We start from the raw sequence: 26,020 nt of genomic DNA on the forward strand, positions 1-26,020 counted from the left end.
ATTCCAATTCAAAGATATTGATTTTCAAGTTTATACCTATATCAAACAAAGTCAAAAGTTACTTTTTCCATAGTTTGTTTCCCTTTTCTCTCTTCCTTTTTTGTATTTTATATATTTTTTGAAATTTAATAAAGTACTGAAAAAATAAAGTCATTATCTGAAATGTAAACATTTGACATACTCTCCAGAATAAAATGGGAGAAATAAAATAATTGTTGATTTTGCTTTTCCTGGAGATAGGAAGAGTGAACTCTTATTGTGACTATCATCTCACACAAAACTAAGAAATTATTTTAAATATTTTCCAACATTCAGTGAAACCCCATTAAATAATTGAATCACAAATTGGATGAGTTAGAAATGCATATTTTATATAACATGCAGGTCTCGATAGGCGGCCATCCTTCAATGTAGAGATGATTGATAGATAGATAGATAGATAGATAGATGGATGGATGGATGGATGGATGGACGGACAGACAGATGAGATAGATCACCTTTATTGTCATTTTTTACAGTGGACACATTGGCACACATTAAAAATGAAATTCTATTGCTTGCTCTAAAAACTATACACATATATCTATACCTATACCCATACCAGGGGTGGATTCCGATTACCGTCGCTACCGGTGTGCTGCGCGCACAGCTTCACTTCTGCATGCATGCGCATGCATCCCAGAGTGTTTTTTGCTTCTGCGCATGTGCAAGAAGCAAAATCATGTATGGGATGCATGCACACGACATTTCAGTGATTTTGGTTTTGCACATGCGCAGAGGCAAAAAATCGCTCAAATCTTGTGTGCGCGTGCATACCCACAACGTTTTGCTTCCTGCACATGCGCAGAAGCAAAATAATAAGGAATATACAGTAGCAGGAATGCCACAATGAATACTTCTATAGTAGAAGATCACCATGAAGGTAAAAAAAAGTTTTACATTTGTTACTTTTTAATAACAATTAATAATAATAATTCATTAGATTTATATGCCGCCCCTCTCCAGAGACTCGGAGCAGATATCTCACACCTGAAAAAAGGGTAATCAACTCACTCAGTACAAATGTCTGGCCTTTATACTTACTGGTTTCTCTTTGTTTTTGAATACTTAACAATATTTTTCCAAAGGATAAAATATTTCTTTTTTCTGAAAAGAAAAGAAAAATCTTCTGAGAAGGCGAGAAACAGATTTGATTGTATTATCAAAGATTGTTGAGTCAGAGGCATGTAATTTATTTTGTATAACAATTACCCACAAATAATACATATTTAACATAATTTCATGACTAAAATGTTATCAACTACTTTAACAGAATATGGCAATCTTTCCTGATGGCTTCCCCACTGACTTGCTGAAGAAACCAGCAGAGAAAATGGCAAATGTTAATCACATGATTTTAGGGCACTGGACAACTGCAAAAAAGTTGTCAATCATCCAAAATATGGCCAAATGACTAGGGGAATGGGGGGAATTGCATGACCATTTACAATGGTTATAAATACTTTACAGACTGTAAAGCACCTATTCTAAGGTCATCATAAATGCAAATACAGTGGCACCTCTACTTAAGAACTTAATTTGTTCCTTGATCAGGTAACTTTTCCCACAGGAATCAATGTAAAAGGAAATAATGTGTCTAAACCCATTAGGGAAGAAATAAAAGCTTGGAATTTGGGTAGGAGGTGGAAGAGGAAGAAGAGGACAGTCGCTGCTGTAGGAAGAAGGTGAGGTGAGGGGAATCCAAAACTTTAAGGCTTAAAAAAAAAGAGGGACTCTGAGGCAGCAAGGAGGAGCACGTGCCTCCCATATACCCAGCGCAAGGCTGAGAGAGAAACTGCGCCAGAGAGAGAAACCCAGACGGGTGAGAGGGGGGAACCTTCTGCTACTTTGACTGAAAGGCAGCAGCTGCTGTTACCTGCTTCCTCTTCCTTCCAGTGCTGAAGGGCTTCCCTCTCCTCTCGCTCGCTCGCTTTGTGGGCGGCGCCTTTCCTTCACTGTGGTGACTCCTCGGTTTGGCTGAAACCGAGTTGATCTGGCCGGGGCAAAGCACCCCCTTTTGCTTTCCGCGTCCAGAACCTCTGGGAGGCAACCTCATGCTGGGTGTATGTGAGGCAGCGCAAGGGAGTCACCACAGCAAAGTGATTTATTCCCTCTCCAAGCGCCCAGAGAAAGGAAAACGCTCCATTCGCTCTGGGCTGCCCAGAGCAAAGGTAGCATTTCTTTTCTCTGGGTGATGGCAGAAGTTTATTCCCTCTCCAAGCGCCCAGAAAACGGAAAATGCTTCATTCGCTCTGGACTGCCAAAGTCTCCTTAAGCGCCATCAAAAGGCTCCTCTGGCAGCCCAGAAAAACCTGAGATGGCCGGGATTAAAGGGGGAATGGCAGGAAACTGGCCTGGTCTTCATGCTACTCTCAAATTTCCTGGGAAATTTTTCCGGGTTTGGGTTCTTAAGTAGAAAATGGTTCTTGAGAAGAGGCAAAAAATCTTGAACACTCGGTTCTTATATAGAAAAGTTCTTAAGTAGAGGCATTCTTAGGTAGAGGCACCACTGTAATTGTAAAACAGTTGGTCATAAATCAAAGATTACTTATTATTTCATTGCCACATAAACTATGGAAACATATTCTATATGGGACATGAAATGAAGACAATTAAAAGTCCAAAATATAACTGCTAGAATGCTAATCAAACAATTTGTGCAATCTAACATTAGTACTGCTATTGTCACACCAATCATAGAAACATAGAAGCATAGAAGACTGACGGCAGAAAAAGACCTCATGATCCATCTAGTCTGCCCTTATACTATTTTTTGTATTTTATCTTAGGATGGATATATGTTTATCCCAGGCATGTTTAAATTCAGTTACTGTAGATTTACCAACCACGTCTGCTAGAAGTTTGTTCCAAGGATCTACTACTCTTTCAGTAAAATAATATTTTCTTATGTTGCATCTTTGCTAAGAGAGGCTAGACACCTAACTTTGACCAGCCTATTTTTGTGGAGTGGCAGTGGGGCATAGGACGTGGGAATATTGACCCTATGGAAAATTAAATGTAGCTATTCTATGTTTAGACAAAAACAAAATATTAAAGTCCTAAATTAAAACAATACCAAGAAAAATTAAAATAAAAGACACCAGACTAGATCAGCATGGTTACACAGCTCTCTGAAAAGCTAAGAACAAGTATAAAAAATGAAAACAGGGATATATATCTAAAACAGAATACCAGCAAATAGCCTGAATCTGCAGATATGGAGTGAGAAAGGCTAAATGTCAGTCTGAAACCATTTTAGTTGGGGTCTTTTGCCTCCCGCACTTTATACTATTTTAATATGTATTCTTTACTGTGGGAAATTGAGAGAGGCTATTAATATGTAGTCATAACAAATTCTTTCTAGATAGGCAAGGTCATCCTTTGCCTCTGCACTCCTGCACCTGAACGGAAGGAGATGGAATGGATTCTGACAGGCTGGCAGTTGAAGATTGGTCAATGTGATGGATTTGGGGGAGTAGAGACAAGGGCTTGAACTTTTAACTGGACTTCACCGAGGGACTTCAGATTCGGGTTTCATCCACATGTGCTAACATGGCTCTATTAATAAATTGGAAATTAGAGGAATACTTTGCCTTGGACTCTGATTTAATTTTAGGTACTATTTGGAACCCTGACACTAAGACTAAAACAAATACCAATAATAATAGCAACAAAAAAGCCCAACCCATCACAAGCAGCATAGTCAGAAATCAAACAGATACACAAATAAAAATACATAAGAAATTGATTAAAAACACCTATTCACAAGTACCAGATGGTTTATATCCCACAGTATTGAAAAAGCTGGTAGATGTGATCTCGGAACCATTGGACAAATTCTTTCAGAGCTCCTAGAACAGGGGGAACTGCCAGAGGGCTGGAAAAGAGATGATACAATTCCACTCTTCAAAGGTGGATCCAATAAACTATAGACCAATCAGCTTGATATCAATACTTGGGAAAATGCTTGGAGAGAATCAAATAGCAGATTTGTGAGCATCTAAAAATGAAACAAACAAACACTAGAAGCCAACGATTGTTTGTTAAAAAATAAATCATGCTGGATAAATCTTATTGCCTTCTTTGATAAAGTGACTAAATTAGTGGATGATGGAAAGGTTGTGGAAATCGTTTACTTGTACTACAGTAAGGTATTTGGCAGTACTTCTTCTTCTACAGCCTACCTCTTGGTAAGAAAGAACAATGTGGCATAGACTATACCCACACCAGATGGAGTCGCAGTTGGCTGCCCAACTGCACTGGGTATTTAGTTGTTAATGAAACTATATCTACAAAAGGTAGCATGCAATGGGGTACCTTAAGGTTCTGTCATAAGCTTCATAAATGGCCTAGATGACAGAAGAGAAGGGCAACTCATCAAATTTGGAAGGAATTTTAAACACTTTGAAAGATAAACTCAGAAGATAAACTATGATTCAGAACAATCTTGACAGACATGAGCACTGGGCCTTAGCCAAACAAGATGCAGTTCAGTGGTAAGAAAAGCATGGTCATGCACTTGTTATAGGCAGGAAAAACCAAATATTAGAAAACCATCTCTCAGCTGTGGCGAGGGGGGCGTTTGCCCAGGTTCGCCTGGTGTACCAGTTGCGGCCCTATCTGGACCGGGACTCATTGCTCACAGTCATTCATGCCCTCATCACCTCGAGGTTCGACTACTGTAATGCTCTCTACATGGGGCTACCTTTGAAAAGTGTTCGGAAACTTCAGATCGTGCAGAATGCAGCTGCGAGAGCAGTCATGGGCTTACCCAGGTATGCCCATGTTTCACCATCACTCCGCAGTCTGCACTGGCTGCCGATCAGTTTCCGGTCACAATTCAAAGTGTTGGTTATGACCTTTAAAGCCCTTCATGGCATCGGACCAGAATATCTCCGAGACCGCCTTCTGCCGCACGAATCCCAGCGACCGATTAGGTCCCAGAGAGTGGGCCTCCTCCGGGTCCCGTCAACTAAACAATGTCGGTTGGCGGGCCCCAGGGGGAGAGCCTTCTCTGTGGCGGCACCGACTCTCTGGAACCAACTCCCCCCGGAGATCAGAACTGCACCTACTCTTCCTGCCTTCTGTAAACTCCTCAAAACCCACCTTTGCCGTCAGGCATGGGGAAACTAAACATCTCCCCCTGGGCACGTTTAATTTATACATGGTATGCTTGTGTGTGTGTCTGTTAGTATATGGGGTTTTTAAAATCTTTAAATATTTTAATTAATTGGATTATTTATGATTTGTTTTTCACTTGTTGTGAGCCGCCCCGAGTCTTCGGAGAGGGGCGGCATACAAATCCAAATAATAAATTAAAAAAAAATAAAATAAAATAAATGCACAGATATAGAATAAGTGGTATCTGACTCAGAAATAACTGCAGGAGGGAGCCTGTTGTCTATCAGAGAGAACAGAACTATCACAGAGAAGGAGCTGACTTATTCTCTAGAGCCGGAATGGCGTAGTGGTTAGAATGCAGCACTGCTACTTCATCTAACTCCTAGCTGTAGTTCAGCAGTTCAAATCTCATCACTGGTTCAAGGTTGTGAATCAGCCTTCCATCCTTCCGAGGTTGGTAAAAGGAGGACCCAGATTGTTGGGGGCAATATGCTGATTCTGTAAACAGCTTATAGAGGGCTGTAAAAGTACTATGAAGTGGTATATAAGTCTAAATGCTATTGCTATTTCTATTGGCGAATCTATGGCAAGCATGCCACAGGTGGCACAGAGAGCCATATCTGAGGGCACACAAGGCGTTGCCCTATGTTAGTGCACACTGGCCAGCTTATTTTCAGCCTTCTGGAGGATGGGAGGAAACCGTTTTCGTTCTCCATAGGCTTCAGGAAAGCCTCTGGAGACTGGTTGGCAAAAAACGGACCCCCTTTTCCACCACCCATAGACTCCAGAGGCTTTCCTGATGCCTGGGGAGGACAAAAAAATGGGCCAAGGGCCTACCGCAAGTCTGGAGGCTTCAATGAGGCTTGCGCACATGGTGTGTGTGTGTTGTGAGTGCATGCACAGGGGGAGGACATTGCATTATGGATGTAAGCATGTGTGCACAAAATAGTGCGCGCATACACCCTTTTTGCACCTGAGCAAAAAAGATTTGGCATTAGTGCTCCAGAGCATCCTAGGGTAGGACAAGAAGCAATGGATGGAAGCTTGTTAAAGGGATCCAACCTGGAACTAAGGAGAAATTTTCTGACAATGAGAGCATTTAACAAATGGAACAACTTGAAGTTGTGGGTGTTCGGCCACTGGAGGTTTTTAAAAAAAAGCTAGGGCAATTACTTGACCTGGATAGTCTCCTCTTTGAAAAAAGAATTGTACTGGGAGATTTCAAAGTTTCCTTCCAGCGCTATGATTCTATAACATACCGTCTGCTGTAGTCTTAAATCTCACTGCATGTGTTTTGATAGCTGGGTTTGAAACGAAGATGTTCAGTATATTACGATGCAAGAAGGAATATACCTAGGGGGATCTGTCCATGTTGCTATTTGTGCATATTAAAATTATGTTATCCTATCTCAAATGCTGAAATACAAAATGCTATAAATTGGTAAACCCCAATGTACATTGTGAATTTTGGTTTTTGAAAGCAAAACTCTACGGAAAATTCCCCCAATAATGAATTCCGTGAATACAATTGACTATGAATCTTGTCATGAGATTTATTTATCAACCCTATTAAAAAAATTCTGAATACTTCCGATGTAGAGAAAAGTGCAAAAAAGAAAGGTTTTAAGTTACTAATCATCTTTTGGTGCATAATACGCACAATTATGAACAAACAAATAGAGAAATGAACTTCTATAGAAAATCTGTATAGCTGAAAAAATGCTATTTTCCACAATGAACTGTTTTGTCACACATAGCCAATCACAACATCCAAATTATCATAATACAGATTGAGTAAATAATTGCACACATATCTTTGTATCACATATTCCTTACCTGAAATTAAAATATAAATCCATGTTATTCAACACATTATAAAGTTGCCTTTCATATAGCCATTCCATTATTGGATTTATTTCAATTTCTTGTTTTCCACCCACGGAAGTGAACTGGAAAATGAGGCAAAAACTAATTAGAATATTTAACTATATTTCAGTATTTATGAATTTATACTCCATCTTTGAGAGAAATATCCATCTGGTTCAATTCCAAGCCATGAGAAAGACACTGGAGACAAAATGGAGTCTGAAGGCTAATTGGAAAGATGATCCATTTATTGATGAAGCAGAAGCACATGGGTGGTTTTGGGCGGCTGACCACATAGAGTTGAGTGGGGGTTTTTTTAATACCATCTCTTGGGCTTTGCCCTTGAGCATACTGTTCCTGTGCAAGAACATGAATTCTATTGGCTGTTGTCCCACTACTATGGGCGCATGTGGGGGTAATGTAGGGATCATAGCTGAGGTTGTCTGAGCTCCCAGGTTTAGTTGAAGTTTGAACTGCTGAGATGATGCAAAGAAGAGGCTTTGGGCAATTAGGACTGTGATCGAGGGCTAATAATACCTTTGTTGGATGTTGGGTGAGGATATTTGGTTATGAAGAGAGCTTTCTGTCTCTTTATGCCTTAAGTCCTGACATCTGCTATTAAAAAAGGTGGGGGCTGCTTTCTGTTTCCAAGAGCATATTTATTTAGGGAAATATTAAATCTTTTGAAATATTTCATAAAATATTTCATTCTTCTAGGAGCGGAGTGGGTCCTAACTTTCTACACCATCATCATATTTTTTTTTTACATTCAAATAAAGGAAAATTCTGAGTGCACTGTGCCCACTCAGTGAAGCAGTGGAAGCAACGTCTGGTGTCTGGAGGCTGTTAGGGTTTGGATGGGTGTTAGCCCCGAGTCTGTGGAGAGGGGCGGCATACAAATCTAATAAATAATAATAATAATAATAAGCTCAGACTCAATCCCAACAAGATGGAGTGGATGTGGGTTCTGCCTCCCAACGACACTTCCATCTGTCTGTCCATCACTCGGGAGGAGACTTTTGATCCCCTCAGAGACGGCCCGCAACTTGGCGGCTGTGGTGAGGGGGGTGTTTGCCCGGGTTCGCCTGGTGCACCAGTTGTAGCCCTATTTGGACAGGGAATCTCTACTCACAGTCACTCATGCCCTTATCACCTCGAGGTTCGACTACAGCAAATAGTGCAAAATGCAGCCACGCAAGTGGTCACGGGCCTTCCTAGGCATGCCCATGTTTCTCCAGGAGTCCACGGACTGCATTGGCTGCCAATTGGTTTCCGGACTCAATTCAAAGTGTTGGTTATGACCTATAAAGCCCTACATGGAATCAGGCCAGATTACCTGCAGGACTGCCTCCTGCCACATGAGTCCCAGTGACTGGTTAGGTCCCACAGAGTGTGCCTTCTCCAGGTCCTGTCAACTAGACAATGTCGCTTGGCGGGGCCTAGGGGAGGAGCCTTCTCTGTGGGGGCTCCAGCCCTCTGGAATCAGCTCCCCCCCAGAGATTCGTACTGCCCCCACCTTCCTCGCCTTCCGCAACAGTCTGAAGACTCATTTTCAGATTCAGATTTATAGCACATTCCCTCAACAATCCTGCCAAAGAAAACAACCATGTACAGCTGGTTTGGAGAGAAAATGGCTTTTTTTTTAACTTTGCAAAATTAAGGGAGGTGATGGAAGCTGGAAGCTCTGAAAGCTCCAATTCAAATAACTTAAATTCCCATTCTTATATTCCCACCCAAAAAGCGGGGGTGGGGGATCCTGTTTCATAATTATTCTACCAAAATTTAGCATCAAAAATTAAGAAACATTTTTTAATTTTGTAAAATGATTGCTCTGGATGGAAGCCATTTGTTTACAAGAAACTTACTGCTCCCATTCTCATTATTACCCTGCTTATCCAATGCAAGAAAAATAATAAACTATTTAATACCATCACTTCTCTTGCAGTCTTCTAATTTCAGAAGCTAAGTGTTGATAATGATCACCAATTCCTCAAGTATTACTTACTCCTGCAAGATAAATAGGCAGCAATGACAGAAAACTGAAAAATCTGTTCTGCTCCACTGCACTGTAATGTATCTATATTTCTACCTTTAGAGGGTACTGGTGAATTACAAAAAGAATAAATAGTCATGCAGCTATTGTTCTTTGTTGTTATCTTTTCAAGGGGGAGGAGTGAGAATACTGTGCACAAACTATCTCTGGGGCCTGCAAATCCACCCATACTTTTTTAGTCAAACCCATTTGTTTGTTTGTTTGTTTGTTTGTTTGTTTGTTTGTTTGTTTGTTTAGTCAAACAAAGATATAACAATGTTTATATACATTATACTAGTAAGAGAGAAACATTAGGACAGGGGACGGAAGGCACACTGGTGCACTTATGCACGTCCTTAATGACATCTTAGGAATCAGGAGAGGTCAACAGTGAATAGTCTAAGGGTAAAGTTTTGGGGGTTAGGTGATGATACTACAGAGTCAGGTAGTGACTTTCATGCATTAACTACTTGGTTACTAAAGTCGTATTTTTTGCAGTCGAGTTTGGAGCGGTTTACTTTCAGTTTGCATTTGTTGTATCCTCATGTGGTTGTGGTTGAAGCTGAAATATTTTCAATGCTTTAAAGCTTTAATACTTATTTTAATAAAAATAAATTTTATTTTTATCAATTTGTTCATTAAATAATATATGTAAGTAAACCCAATAAAATGGAGACCAGCCATGTTTAACAGTCTCTGTGACAAAGCTGTGGCTCAAATGGACACGGTATCCCAAAAGCAAAAGAATGAATAAAAAGCAAATTTTATCCACTCTTCCTTGTTCTTGTTGGGGGGGGGGGGTTAAAATGAGCAGAGCTGATATTTTCACACTTCTTCTATTCTGCTATTCTTTTAGAGTTTACATTGTTTGATCTATAGTTCAGAAGCACAGTCAGAAAAAGGTCAGAAACGATCTGACAGTGCTTACTTACCATTCTGTTCCTACACAAGCTATCCTTCTGAAAAAAACAATCTATGGAGTACAAGTATGAATTAACATTTTTCAACTGCTTCTCTGTGTTTTGTTGTTATGTCTTTCCTCAGGGAAGTGCAGATAATATTTTATTATTTTATTTTATGTTTCAATTCAATTGAATTCTAAGCCATGCAACTACTTCTGCAGAAGGTTTTGGGGGGTTTTTTTGGGGGGGGGGGGGTAGAAATAAGAAATGATCAGGGAACAATAATTTGCTATTTCTGGACTGTGAAAAGCGATTTGTTACCTTGGATACATATGAGGCACTAATAGTCCAATATTCTTTACTTTGTCTAGCCATATTTGCAGAGACTACTTGGAGATCATATGGATTGTAGGCTGCTTTGGGGTCATCCCTACTTCTTATAAGACAGTATATGTATTCTCCATCATCTTTCTTTAATGCATCATCCTGAAAACAGTAATCAAGTGGTAAAATGTGAATTATTTATAAAAACTAAAATTGTTAAATACTCAGACATCATAATCCATTTTGTTAAAATATATAAGATATAGTTGAGATACTTATTTAAGTTGAATTGATGTAAAATAGAATGTATTTTTACATTTTAAAGCTAACAATCAGAAAAATTGGAACAGGTTCATAGAAGGGTCCCGAAATCCCGATCATTTAGAATGATCAGGAACTAGAAACTATGATGTGAAATTAGAACAGCTAAGTGTTTTTGCTTTGCAGAAAAAATGATAGTAAAGTGTAATGGTACTCTTCAACTACCTGAAAGTAGTCTGTTCCAATTATATATAATGATTATTAAATAAAATGAATTAAAAGATCAAGGAAAACCATAAATTACTATTAGCATACCTAACTCTACTTAAGAAATAGGAAGGAACTACACTGTGCAAGTTTTGATAATTTTAGAAAGTGTTTCCAAACATATTCTCTCATTCAGTTATTAGTATAATAATAATAATAAATTCCATCAGTATTCAGTATTCCATCTATTTCTCCTCCATAATGCATAAAACATTTGAAACAATTTTATAAATAACTTATTTAGTTTAGTTTATTGTCACTGCGTATGGTACAACAAAATCAAATGCCATCTTCAGTGTACATTATAACGATAAAAATAAAAACACAAATATACATACTTTACATTCTGTTCAATTGAAATTGAAAACCCAATATTGCACTATACCACAGGTGAAAAGCAGCCAGTTCTCATGAATTATTAATAAATTGCTTCAGCAGTTTGGAGAACCAGTTAAAAATAAAGTGCAAGAGGGGGATTTTTTCTCTCTATCCCTTCAGTTAATAGCTCCACTTAAAAATTGCAGCTGGAATGCAGCCGACACACACTGAATCAAGTCAATAAACAATAAACTGACAAGATTAGGGCAGGGAAACCCATCAATCACCCATTTAGGGACAGGATTAACCTCTTCCTTTCAGGAAGAAGGACAAGATTACAAACATTTTCATTATAAAGAGCATTAAGTAATACTTCTGTGATCAGATGAAACTCTCTTTCATAGCTGCTGCAATGTTGGCTACTTCTAGAGCCTCACTGGTACAGTGGTTAGAGGTGCAATACTACAAGCTACTTCTGCTTATCACCGGCTGCCAGCAGTTTGGCAGATTGAATCTCAGTAGGCTCTAGGTTGACTCAGCCTTCCATTCTTCCAAGGTCGGTAAAATGAGGACCCAGATTGTTGGGGGCAATATGCTTACTCTCTGTAAACCGCTTAGAGAGGGCTGAAAAGCACTGTGAAGCATTATAAGACAGGGACAATTCCATCTGTCCATCCATCACCCTGGGGGGGAATTATTGACCCCCTCAGAGGGTCCACAACTTGTGCTTCCTCCTCGATCCACAGCTCACATTAGAGAACCATCTTTCAGCTGTGGCGAGGGGGACGTTTGCCCAGGTTCGCCTGGTGCACCAGTTGTGGCCTATCTGGACAGGGCCTCACTGCTCACAGTCACTCATGCCCTCATCACCTCGAGGTTCGACTACTGTAATGCTCTCTACATGGGGCTACCTTTGAAAAGTGTTCGGAAACTTCAGATTCCCCAGGTATGCCCATGTTACACCAACACTCCGCAGTCTGCATTAGTTGCCGATCAATTTCCAGTCACAATTCAAAGTGTTGGTTATGACCTATAAAGCCCTTCATGGCATCGGACCAGAATATCTCCGGGACCACCTTCTGCCACACAAATCCCAGCGACCGGTTTGGTCCCATAGAGTTGGCCTTCTCCGGGTTCCGTCAACTAAACAGTGTCGTTTGGCGGGACCCAGGGGAAGAGCCTTCTCTGTGGCAGCCCTGACCCTCTGGAACCAGCTCCCCCCTGAGATTAGAACTGCCCCCACACTCCTTGCCTTTCGTAAACTTCTTAAAACCCACCTCTACCGTCAGGCATGGGGGCCTATACAGTTTAAACATGGTATGTTTGTGTGTATGTTTGATTAATAATGGGGTTTTTAAAATGTTTTTTAAATTATTAAATTTGTTATGAATTGTTCTATTGCTGTTGTGAGCTGCCCCGAGTCTACGGAGAGGGGCGGCATACAAATCTAATAAATAAATAAATAAATAAATAAAATAAATAATATATAAGTCTAAATGCTAAATGCTATATTCTTGGTTCTTCCTGGGGGAAAAGATACAGGAGGGGACAATAATGCAGCACCTTGATCATACAGACTTTGAATTTAATGCCTGTGTGATCCAGCCAGCTGTATTGGAAGCACCCAATTTAGAACATAGAGAACACAGAAAAGAGCTGGAAAGGTTAATGGCTTTTGGCAGCATGCCCAGGCTTTCAATTAGCCTGAGCAGCTGCTCTTAGTTTCTCTCTCAGCTGCTGTGTTTGTTTTGGGGTTGACTTTTTTTAAAAAGGGGAGTGGCTGTTTTATGTTTTCGGTATTATTTTAGTGGTTTTACTGGCACTGTCCGTTTGTTTGTTTGTTTTGTTTGTTTGTTTGTTTGTTTGGATTTGTATGCCGCCCCTCTCCGAGTGGGGTGTACTTCCCTCACTCTTTTTGAAAGCCAATAATGGCAAGCTATTCCAATACTTGATTGGTCTCGTGAAATTTCTCCTTAGTCCTGGGTTGCTTCTCTTTTTGGTTAGTTTCCATCCATTATTCCTTGTTGTGCCTTTTGGTGCTTTGGAAAATAATTGATTCCCTTGTTTTTGTAGGAACCCCTCAGATTTCTTCATAGAACAATTAATCAGTGGAACAACTTGCCTCCAGAAGTTGTAAATGCTCAATCTTCCTCTTATAATCAATCTTGGGCTTTCGAATACCATTCTTAAGACTATCTTTGGCAACAATGTATCTTGCCCATCACCAGACTTAAAAGTCTTGGTCCTGTCACACAAGAGACACAGGATTTCCTTGGTCATCCAGTCTTCTGATTGGGATAGATTCTAATATGTTTATCCACAGTGATAGTGTCTGTGCAGTGTTTGATAAAGCACAGAACAGTTACAATGTGCTCCTCTAAAAGATGTCCCAATTTGTATTCTCAAAACAATCCTGAAGTTGTTGGAAAGCATCTTCTGGCCAAGATTTCATTGTCTTTTTATTATAGGCAGAGCCCGTCTCCTAAGAGGGATGTATGCTGGTGCTAAAAGCAGTGGTATATAGTCTGATTGTCCCAAATGTGGTAATTATTAATTAAATTATTCAATTAAATTATTCAATTTAAGCATAGATCTTAACCAAAATTTTGAGATGGCTTTAAAAATAATAGCTGTTTTTGTAATGGTTGTAATGGTTCTGCAATCAATTAGATACTGACAGAGTCACAGGAACCATGAAATATTTTCATACATTGGCCTCAAATTCCGTAATTAAAGAAAAAGTAAATTATTCCTTGAGTAATGGATGGTTAAAATCTTAAACAATCTACATCACAGATGTCAAACTTGCAGTGTCACGTTGCCATCAGAAGACATTTTGTGATGATTTTTATCTTCATGGAGCTGGGGTGGACATGGCCTGCACATGATGCATCCAGCTCGCGGGCTGCTAGTTTAATACCTCTGATCTACCTCTGATTTAGATAAACTACATAAGTAGCTGTTAGCATTTCCCGAGAGAAGGTATCTGATCATATGGTTAATTGATAACCAATTATCGATTGGTTAAGAGCATTAACTGAGCATTAATAAATCCAATATCCTTGTTAATAGGTTAATCATGAAGGGCCATTCGCATTCCAGCTAATCATTTTTCTTTTACCTTCTTTTCTCACTTGTTCATCTCATTCCTTATTGAACAGTATTCTTTAATATTTAATTAAGCCATTCAAATGTAATTCAGCTATTGTATTCTATGAGTGGCAGAGCAGAACTGTAACCGTCTTTTCTTGTACCTCTATGTTTGAACTAACTTCATGCTAATAGCCAACATAGTTAATTTATAGTTAACCATGACATCTCCTAACTTTTTATATTATTTCTTTGAAAAAAAGGGAGCCAAGACTCTGGTCTAGGGAAAAGACAGAACTGTTATTGCCAATGGAAACAATACCCATCAAGAGAATATGTTAGGGTCTCAGGGAGGAATCTCAAGTTTTCCTACAAAACCAAAAGTGCTATTCAATTGTCTTTTACTTAAATAGTCAACTAGCACATTTCATACAAGAAGCAGATAATGAAAATTTAGAAAGTAGATTCCATCAAATATCCAGAACTGCAATAAAAGACATGCTTCTAAGCTCAGCTGTCTATCACTAAGGAATGGGAAATATTAATAATAATAATTATTATTATTATTATTATTATTTATTTATTAATTAGATTTGTATGCAGCCCCTCCCCAGAGACTGCATGCTAATACATTCTTTTAGTGATATCGAATGACACAGTAAGATTTCTCTGCAGTGCTGTGCTACCGGTAGATGCTCTAATAAATAATAACAACAGAGTTGTAAGGGACCTTGGAGGTCTTCTAGAACAACCCCCTGCTTCGGCAGGAAACCCTACGCTACTTCAGACAAATGGTTATCCAATATCTTCTTTAAAACTTCTAGTGTTGGAGCATTCATAACTTCTGGGAGGCAACCTGTTCCACTGATCAATTGTTCTAACTGTCAGGAATTTTCTCTATAGTGAATGAATAATCCTTCTCTATGTTGACCACAGTACTTGCACATAACAATTCAAATCTACAGCTAGAAAATGGGGGGGGGGGGGGGGATGACTCTATGGAAAGTCAAACACAGGCCAGATATGTCAGATATAGGCCATGCCTACCCCAGCTCCGCAAAGGCAAAAAACATTGTGATATATCACAATCCGGCCCAAGATGCAATCAAAGTTGACACCCGTGCTCTATGGCATAATCACAATAAACAATCCTTACAATAGATGTAACATATAAACAAATTACACAAATACATACAATATATAAATAAAAAAGTTAAACAAATTTTAAACAAATAGAACAACTTGACATGAAGTATAAGGAAAAATACCATTAATGAGGTCTTCCGAAATTTAGCTATATCTTTCGATTTAATAAATTCACAAGGTGGTAATAATGTCTGCCAGCTAAGTTTATCTCTGAGTCTCAAAATATGCAAGATGGCATCATCATTCATGGGACCTAGAACAGAATATAAACCAATCAGCATTAACTGTAAGTATGACCTAGGTTGCTCCCTGAAGTTAGACTTAAATTTTATGAGTGTTAATTAATTTCAACAAATTAGGATATTATAAATTATTATACATTACAAATGCTTCCTCCCTCAAAACAAAACTGAAAGCATAATTTTTGTTAGGACTAAGTCCAAATGATTGGGTTGTTAATATATAAACAAGACATTGATCTATGTTTGTATATACAGTGATCCCCCGATCATTGCGGGGGTTCCGTTCCAGGACCCCCCGCAACGAGCGGGTTTTCGCGAAGTAGCGCTGCGGAAGTAAAAACACCATCTGTGCATGCGCAGATGGTGTTTTTACTTCCCAGCAGCGAGGAGCCGAAGATTGGGGTTTCCCCGCCGCCCACGCAAACTCCTCGCTGCTGCCGCGCCCGCCGCTCGCCCGCCCTGAAAGGGAAAGCCCCCCCAGGCCGGCTCCGATCCCCCCAGGCCGGCTCCGATCCCCCAGGCCGGCTCCGATCGTTTTAAAACAGGCGCGCCGCTTCTCCGCTGACTCCTGGCGAACTTCCCCGCTTTAGGAGTCAGCGGAGAAGCGGCGCGCCTGTTTTAAAACGATCGGAGCCGGCCTGGGGGGGCTTTCCAGCAACCCCCGAGCCCGGGTTGGGGGCTCGGGGGTTGCTGGAAAGCCCTCCCAGGCCGGCTCCGATCTTTTAAAACAGGCGCGCGGCTTCTCCGCTGACTCCTAAAGCGGGGAAGTTCGCCAGGAGTCAGCGGAGAAGCGGCGCGCCTGTTTTAAAAACGATCGGAGCCGGCCTGGGGGGGCTTTCCAGCAACCGCCGAGCCCCCAACCCGGGCTCGGGGGTTGCTGGAAAGCCCCCCCAGGCCGGCTCCGATCTTTTAAAACAGGCGCGCCGCTTCTCCGCTGACTCCTGGCGAACTTCCCGGGCGAAGGGCAAAGGGCAGGCGAGCGGTGAAGGGCGGGCGAAGGGCGGGTGGCCGGGCGAAGGGCGGGCGAGCGGCGGGTGGCCGGGCGAAGGGCGGGCGAGCGGCGGGTGGCCGGGCGAACGGCGGGCGAGCGGGTGCTGGGGGGGCTTCGCCCTCCCGCCAGCAAGAGGGGGAAGACCCAGGGAAGCCGCCCAGCAGCTGATCTGCTCGGCGCCATCTACGCATGCGTGCCCATAGAAAAAAGGGCACGCATGCGCAGATGGTGTTTTGACTTCCGGGTTGAAAAATCGCAAATTAGCCTGTTCGCAATGGTCGGGGACGCAATAACCGGGGGATCACTGTATTTGAGTAATTTAACTTTAGAAGTACAGTGGTACCTCTACTTAAGAACACCTCTATTTAAGAACTTTTCTAGATAGGAACCAGATGCTTAAGATTTTTTTGCCTCTTCTTAAGAACCATTTTCTACTTAAGAACCCAAGCCTGGAAAAATTTCCCAGGAAATTTGAGAGCAGCATGAAGGCCCAGCCAGTTTCCTACCATTCCCCCTTTAATCCCAGCCATCTCGGGCTTTTCTGGGCTGCCAGAGGAGCCTTTCGGTGCGCTTAAGGAGGCTTTTGCAGCCCAGAGCGAAAGGAGCGTTTTCCTTTCTCTGGGCGCTTGGGGAGGGAATAAACCACTTCACTGTGGTGACTCCCTCGCACTGCCTCCCATACACCCGGCACGAGGTTGCCTTCCGGAGCATCTGGGCGCAGAAAGGCAAAAGGGGCGCTCACCTCACCTTCTTCCTTCGGCAGTGACTGTCCTCCTCCCACCCAAATTCTGAGCTTTTATTGTCTTCTTCCTCCTCCTCCTCCCACCCAAATTCCGAGCTTTTCTTTCCTAATGGTTTTACATGCATTATTTGCTTTTACATTGATTCCTATGGGAAAAATTGCTTCTACTTAAGAACGTTTCTACTGAAGAACCTGGTTATGGAATGAATTAAGTTCTTAAGAAGAGGTACCACTGTACTGCTGTATTATGATTAGCTATGGTGTTTTAAGTCTGCCAGAAGAGGGAGCCAGAGATCGAAGCTGGAGGCTGATGTGTTCTGGAATGCTGATTCATACGTGATTGATATGTGTCTGATAGGGAGCTCTGTGTGAAGCTTTGTTAGTCTCTGAAAGTACTGAAGTGTTAATTAGCTATAAATCTTTGTTTGATGTTTAAGACAAAGACAGTCTCATAAGAAGATTACAGTACTTCTTGATATTGACTGACTAAATGTGAATTGCCTTAACTATTTAATTGAACTGTGCTATTTATCTAAAAGTAAACAATCTTATACACTTTAATAAATCTATTTGCGACTGAACGATTACTCATCATTTACTGGATATCTACTGAAATCCCACATTCCTAAATGCATGTCTTGATAATTCAGGGGTAACGCTGATCACTTTTGCTTAACACCTATCTAATATAATTCTTTAAAACAAACTGTAATGCAACTGAACTGTGTTCAATTCTTGAGACCTCACCTACAAAAAGATATTGATAAAATTGAATGGGTCCAAAGACGGGCTACAAAAATCGTGGAAGGTCTTAAGCATAAAACTTATCAGGATAATGAACTCAATCTGTATAGTTTGGAGGACAGAAGGGAAAGGGGGGACATGATTGAAACATTTAAATATATTAAAGGGTTAAATAAGGTTCATGAGAGAAGTGTTTTTAATAGGAAAGTGAACACAAGAACAAGAGGGCACAATCTGAGGTTGGGGGAAAGATCAGAACCAACATGAGAAAATATTATTTTACTGAAAGAGTAGTAGATGCTTGGAACAAACTTCCAGCAGAGGTGGTTGGTAAATCCACAGTTACTGAATTTAAATATGCCTGGGATAACCATTTATCCATCCTAAGATAAAATACAGGAAATATTATAAGGGCAGAATAGATGGACCATGAGGTCTTTTTTTGAAGTCAATCTTCTATGTTTCTATGCAAACTAATATAATTTTCCTTATTTGGAAAACATAGAAACCAGATAGCTAAAAGGAGAAACAAGTGTTTCTAGATCTGATAATGAAGAGGAGAAAGGTGAAGAAGGCTAAATAAATTTGTTTGAACTCAATTGTATCATATGACTTAGCATAGCATCTGAAAGTAACCATTAGGTTGTGTCAATATACTGTAGGAAGGTAATGTATATAGACTTTTAATGTTCAGATATATGTTTAAAGATTAAAGTGTATGTAAGCATGAATTTCATCATAGTCAAATTATCAAGAATGAGCCACTTTTGAAGTAATCCGTTCTTCAGTTATAAGGATAAGGAAAATATCTCCACCCCATATCATTCATCTTGATCAAGTACTGTATCTGGAGGCTATGAGAATTTGAAAGGATAACATAGACTTGGAATGAATATTAATAAGAACAAATTCCAATTTATTCAGGAATCTTCTTGTACAAGATAAATCAATATTTGGCTTTGTATAGGACAACATTGCATTTCAATTAACTGAAGTACAATTTGGGAGACTTCCTGGCCTCCCAGCTCTTGATAAGTGGCAAATAATTCAACCCTTTGGGCAACTGATTTACTAGTTGTGGACATTCCTTGTCTAGAAGACTCTTAAATGTTATGGCTTGGGCCCTTGTTAATTTTTGAAATTATCTACAGACGGAATAAGCTTGCCCAATATAAGCAGGCTGAAAGTGCAAACTGAAGATTCCCAGCAGGTAATGAGAATGTCACATCTCACGCATTGTGAAACATTTAGGTCATTCAGGGAAGTAATAAAGTCTGAGTTTTCAGAAATCTTTACAAAGGAGTGCAACACAAGCTTAAAAGCATATATAGTGAGTTGGATGAACAGCTGACCAAGCATTAGGTGGTTGCGATATTTTTATTGTAATTTTGTGCATTTTTTAAAAATACCCTATAATTCTAAGTGCTCTTATATGAAGTCTGATGTAATAGTTAAGGTGCTGGCCCAGAGGTCATAAGAATGAGTTCTAGATTCCATTAGGCATGAAAACCAGCTGAGTGACTTGGAGACAATTACTTTTTCTCAGCCCAACACACCCACATAGTTCTTCTGGAGAAAATAGGATGCAGGAATATTAGTATATTTGCCACCTTGAATTAAAATGTACAAAAAATATGGAATAAAATAATAATAAGCCCTTAATGAAGCACTACTTTTATGTGATTGTGGTGCTTATGTTTCTCTGAGGAAGATGAGATCTATACGAAAAGTTCAACCATATGGAAAGTTCTCACCAGAGGATCCAGATGAGGAGTGTCTGTCCCATAAAAATATGATGAGACACAATTTACAGAAACCTATAATAGCTCAGTCAAAGAATATTTAATGTTCTGACATAGGCTTCACAAAACGGACTTCTTGTCCCGACCAAATCCCTTATTTGGCTAATGTGCATTGTAGATCCTTCAGGGCTGCATCAGCCCTGGGGGCTGGAGTCAAGGTCAGCCATGGCTAATTCTGCTGGGGTCTCATGGGAAGAGACGTCTAGAGAAGCGATGGAGGAAGAGTAAGTCTGAATCCGATCGAACACTTGTAAGAGCTCATATTAAGACTTACAAAGTGGCGCTCAAGGCGGCAAGATGTGCATACCATGCCGCCTTGATTGCATCAGCGGAATTTCACCAGGCCGCTCTGTTTAGGGTGACCCGCTCCCTTCTTAACCAGGGGGGAGTTGGGGAACCTTTGCAGAGTAGTGCCAAGGACTTTAACACATTTTTTGCTGATAAAATCGCTCGGATTCGGGTGGACCTCGACTCCGATTGGATAGCAGAGTTGACTGACGAGTCAGTTGAGGTGACTGGGGCCTTTACTTGTCCACCTGTCTGGGAAGAGTTTGATCTGGTGACACCTGATGAAGTGGACAAGGCCATTGGAGCTATGAGTTCCGCCACCTGCTTACTGGATCCGTGTCCCTCCTGGCTGGTTTTGGCCAGCAGAGAGGTGACACGGAGATGGGTCCAGGAGATTGTCAATGCTTCCTTGGGGAGGGAGTCCTTTCCGGTGCCCTATAAGGAGGCGCTTGTGCGCCCCCTCCTCAACAAGCCTTCCCTGGACCCAGCCGTACTTAATAACTATCGTCCAGTCTCCAACCTTCCCTTTATAAGGAAGATTGTTGAGAAGGTGGTGGTGCTCCAGCTCCAGCGGTCCTTGGAAGAAGCCGATTATCTAGGTCCCCAAGAGTCGGGTTTCAGGCCCGGTTACAGCCCGGAAACTGCTTTGGTCGCGTTGATGGATGATCTCTGGCGGGCCCCATATTATCCTCTGTCCTGGTGCTCCTTGACCTCTCAGCGGCTTTTGATACCATCGACCATGGTATCCTTCTGCGCCGGCTGGAGGGGTTGGGAGTGGGAGGCACTGTTCTTCAGTGGTTCTCTTCCTACCTCTCCGGTCGGTTGCAGTTGGTGTTAGTGGGGGGTCAGAGGTCGACTTCTAGGTTACTCCCTTGTGGGGTGCCTCAGGGAATGGTCCTCTCCCCCCTGCTATTCAATATCTACATGAAACCGCTATGTGAGATCATCCAAGGGCATGGGGTGAGGTATCATCAGTATGCTGATGATACCTAGCTTTACATCTCCACCCCATGTCCAGTCAACGAAGCAGTGGAAGTGATGTGCTGGTGTCTGGAGGCTGTAGGGGCCTGGATGAGTGTCAACAGACTCAAACACAACCCTGATAAGACGGAGTGGCTGTGGGTTTTGCCTCCCAAGGACAATTCCATCTGTCCGTCCATCACCCTGGGGGGGAATTATTGACCCCCTCAGAAAGGGTCCACAACTTGGGCGTCCTCCTCGATCCACAGCTCACATTAGAGAAACATCTTTCAGCTGTGGCGAGGGGGGTGTTTGCCCAGGTTCGCCTGGTGCACCAGTTGCGGCCCTATTTGGACCGGGAGTCACTGCTCACAGTCACTCATGCCCTCATCACCTCGAGGCTTGACTACTGTAATGCTCTCTACATGGGGCTACCTTTGAAGAGTGTTCGGAAACTTCAGATCGTGCAGGATGCAGCTGCGAGAGCAATCATGGGCTTTCCCAAATATGCCCATGTTACTCCAACACTCCGCAGTCTGCATTGGTTGCCGATCAGTTTTCCTGTCACAATTCAAAGTGTTGGTCACCACTTATAAAGCCCTTCATGGCACCGAACCAGGGTATCTACGAGACCGCCTTCTGCCACACGAATCCCAGCGACCGGTTAGGTCCCACAGAGTTGGTCTCCTTCGGGTCCCGTCAACTAAACAATGTCATTTGGCAGGACCCAGGGGAAGAGCCTTCTCTGTGGCTGCTCCGACCCTCTGGAATCAACTCCCTCCAGAGATTAGAACTGCCCCCACCCTCCTTGCCTTTCGTAAACTCCTTAAAACCCACCTCTGTCGTCAAGCATGGGGGAACTGAAACATCTCCCCCTGCCTATGTAGTTTTTTGTGTATGATATGATTGTATGTATGTTTTTATATACTGTATTGGGGTTTCTTGTTTTTTAGACTTTTAAAATGTATTATTGTTATTTGAGATTCTAACTATTAGATTTGTCATTATATATTGTTTTTATCATTGCTGTAAGCCACCCCGAGTCTACAGAGAGGGGCGGCATACAAATCTAATAAATAATAATAATAATAATAATAATAATAATAATAATAATAATATTCCCAGATCCCAATCATGGGAATGCCTCAGCAGATCGAGCAGCCTCGACTCACCCAGCTCACCCTCCTCTTGGTCTGGGCTCTTCCCAGATGGAATCCAATCACTGTGCACCAGCAGCATGTGGCAGCCAGGCGCCCTCCATCACTGACCCAGCCAGCCGCTGGGCATTCTCAAGACCATGCTACTCATCCAGATAGCCCCCTTCGTTACTGTCCAGCCATCTCCTGCATTCTGTCTTCCCTGAGTCTTCAGGCTCCCTGGACTGACTAGGGAGCAGCTGGGGCTCAAGACCCTAGACTGTAGCTCTGGTTGGAGAGAGGTATTTTGGGAGTGCTGGCTTAATGTCAGATTCCAAGTAATGCATCCATCACAAATTGAACTCGGAGACATTTAATTTTTTCACAGTACAAATTTATTTAGATACATCATATTGGCACAAATGGGTGAAAAGCCAGTAGTAAAGTTCCCAGGCTTTTCACCCAATATAAATTTCAGATTCTCAAGTTTCCAAAAAACCTGTCAAATTGTCCAAACAAACTGGAAGCTGGTTGTTTGGCAACTTCTCTCCTCAGGTCATCCAGCTGTTAGAATGTGCTTGACTCATTGGCTAGTTATCTTATGACTGAAGGCTCTATCCTCCCTCAGCTCCAAACTGTGTCAAACTGAATTTATCTTAGAATACCCAAAGATACAAACAGTCCCACATACAAATCAAATTCAGGCTTGACTCCAGGACTGGTCCACGTTTATCCCCAACCCCCTCACTTTCTAAGACTTCCTTGCATGCAGGGAAGCAAAAAAACTCGCCGAAACGTGCATGCATGTGCATCCCCGTGTGAGATTTTGCTACCTGCACAGGTGCAGGAAGCAAAATTGCGCTTGATTCTGCACTTTCACGCCAGAGCTGCGGAGCTGCACACAATTAGCCGTTCCAATAGAAGCCCACCACTGGCTAGGCAGCATCAATACCAGGTGGATTCATAATTGACTGACAAGCCATACTCAAAAAGATTTACATGGAGGGAAGTAGGCAGTGGGGTACCAAAAGGTTCTGTCTTAGGCCCAGCAGTCTTCAATAGCTTCATAAATGACTTGGATGAGTGGATAGAAGGGAAACTCATAAAATCTGCAGATGACACAAAACTGACAAGAATAGCCAACACCTGAGAGAACAAGTTCAGAACAGAAACAGATCTTAACAGACTTGAACAATGGGCCACATCCAACATGAAATTTAATGTGGAGAAAAGAAAGGTTTTACACCTAGGCAGGAAAAACCACAGATAAAAGTACAATTAGGCAAAAACAGTAACTTAAGAGGGACCTTGGAATCGCAGTGAACAATCATTTAAACATGAGCCAGCAGTAGGCAGCAGCAACCCAAAAAGGTAATACAAACCTTGGTTGTAGAAACAGAGGCATAGAATCAAAATCACATGGAATATTAGTACTACTTTATAAATCCTTAGTAAGATCACACCTAGGGTACAGCATTCAGTTTTGCTCACCATATTAGAAAAAAGATGTTGAGTCTTTGGAAAAAGTGCAGAGAAGAATAACTAAGACGATTAAAGGCCTGAAGACAAAAACATATAAAGAACATTTGCACAAATTGGGTTTGCCTAGTCTAGAGAAAAGAAGGACTAGGCGTGTCATGATAGCAGTATTCCAGTATTTGAGGGGCTATCATAATGAACAGGGGGCCACCTTATTTTCCAAGGCAGCAGAGGGCAGGACAAGTAGCAATGCATGGAAACTAATCAAGGAGAGAAACAACCTGGAACTGACCTACAAGAAAAACAACATGAATAGAAAAGCAGCAAGGCAAAGTATTACATGGCCAATACATAAAAAATAGCAAGCAGTTAATTATAAGAGCTGGTAATGGCTAAGATCAGGAAAGTTGAAGAAAGAGACATTGAGGCTAATTCTGGCTGCACAAGAACAAACCTTAAATATAAAGAATTGAGAAGTCAGCAGCTGTTAGCAAATGCTACTTCTGCAAAGAAGCTGAAGAAACAGTGGACAACCTGGTTAGCTGCTGCAATATTACACAAACTGTGTAGAAAAAGGGGCATGACAGTGTGGCAACAATGGTGCACTGGAAGATCTGCCTGCAAGAAGTGATATGACCATAAAACAGTCACTTTCAAAGTAATACTCCAGACTTAATAATTGTAAATAAGAATAAAAACATCTGGATAGTGAAATTGTTAGTGTCTGCATATAGCAGAAAAGAGAAAGAACTGGAGAAAATAACAAAATATAAAGACCTGCAAATAGAAATAGAACAATTGTCAAAAGAAAGCAAAGGTAGTATCAATAGTAAGAAGCACCTTGGGTGCAATCCCAAGACTACTGGAGCACCACTCGAAGCACCACTTTGCCTTGACAAAATCACCATCAGTCAATTGCAAAAGGCAACTTTACTTGGAACAGTTTATATCCTGTGATGATACCTTTAACATAAACAAACATCAATGTCTACTCATCCTGTCTTTGGGAAGGTTTTAATAGGGGACTGACTGCAACAAGCCACAATAACATTTTAAAATGATTATATGCTATAAACTCCTTGTGATCACACATATGTAACTGAATAACAAATGATAAAAACTAGGTGATATTTTTAATATTGCTGATTTCAATAACATCAAGAATATCTGATTTTGATGTACGTACCAGTTTTATCATATGAAGGAGATTTTCTCACCCTCTCAGGTTTTTCTCCACCACCAAACTGAAATTTCATGCAGGTCCTTGTATGGCAACTTAGCTGTGCTGAAATAGCTTGACTGCCTGTCTTTTTAATATCATCTGTAACAGATAGCCAATATAATTTGATAATCGTTGTGCTAAGTCAAAGACTAGATGGTACTTGTTATCTAAAATCTTGCATTTAATATTATCTTTGTTATGTGGGGTATAATCTAATATTATCTTTTAACATAAAACCTCCACTGATCTGGAAACAAATAGATGTGGCTTATGCATAAACAATTTTACAGTTGTTATATCTAGTGAGCAGCAAATCGTTTCATAAAGTTTCCCAGACAGCTAAAGCAGTGGTTTTAGAAGCTTTTGCACAATTCATTAGAACACAAGTGTTTCTTGCACTAATTATTTTTTATATTTAATATTTTTCATCCTGTTTTCTAATTTTGTTATCTGCTTCTCTTGTTTTACCTTCCTCATCTGAGATACAAATCCAGAACAGAATTTGTGACAGAATAACTCCAAACATCTCTGATTTTTGACATTAGTATATGGTCTGCCCTTGAAGGATATTTGAAAGCTTCAACTAGCTCAAAATTAAGCTGAAGGGGCAGTTACACATGCTCCTCAATCAGCATATATATTATACCACTACTTCGTGAGCTTTATTGGCTGTTAGTGCTTCTGGCCTAAATTTAACATGCAAGTAGTTACCTAAAAAGCATTCACAGAGCTTGGTAAATTGTCTGTCTCTGCGTGTGACTATGCACTCCATCATAACTGGCAGGAGAGGCATGTTTCAAGTCCGCTTATTTAAAAGGAGCCGTCTAGCCAGGATCCCAAAAAACATTTTCTGTCCCCGTACCTGACCTGGAAAACATTACCAACAAAGTGTCCTCAAGCCTCTAGGCCAAAGGTGTCAAACTCAAGGCACAGGGGCCAGCCTGCAGGGCGCTTAGATCTAGCCCGTGGGGCCACTCTGGAAACAATGAAGGACCGGCCCAGAGTGCCTCTGCCAGGGAAAACAGAACTTGGAAGGGCCGAGCTCCGT

The 26,020-nt window shown here is 41.2% G+C and overlaps 1 protein-coding gene across 1 annotated transcript in view; it reads right to left on the reverse strand.

Moving 5' to 3' along the window:
* DNAH14 (dynein axonemal heavy chain 14) overlaps positions 1-25,765 on the reverse strand; it is a 217,941-nt gene extending 192,176 nt beyond the window's left edge. Inside the window, exons 1-6 of the mRNA XM_070728172.1 lie at positions 25,684-25,765; positions 24,937-25,071; positions 15,489-15,619; positions 10,282-10,446; positions 6,997-7,109; positions 1,084-1,146 (exon numbers count right to left, since the gene is read on the reverse strand). Of these exons, the coding sequence (XP_070584273.1) occupies positions 1,084-1,146; positions 6,997-7,109; positions 10,282-10,446; positions 15,489-15,619; positions 24,937-25,071; positions 25,684-25,765 (689 nt within the window). The remainder of the gene's footprint in view (positions 1-1,083; positions 1,147-6,996; positions 7,110-10,281; positions 10,447-15,488; positions 15,620-24,936; positions 25,072-25,683) is intronic.
* Positions 25,766-26,020: the final 255 nt, after the last annotated feature.

This window comes from Erythrolamprus reginae, chromosome 1 (assembly GCF_031021105.1).
Source record: "Erythrolamprus reginae isolate rEryReg1 chromosome 1, rEryReg1.hap1, whole genome shotgun sequence".
NCBI classification, from domain to species: Eukaryota; Metazoa; Chordata; class Lepidosauria; order Squamata; family Dipsadidae; genus Erythrolamprus; species Erythrolamprus reginae.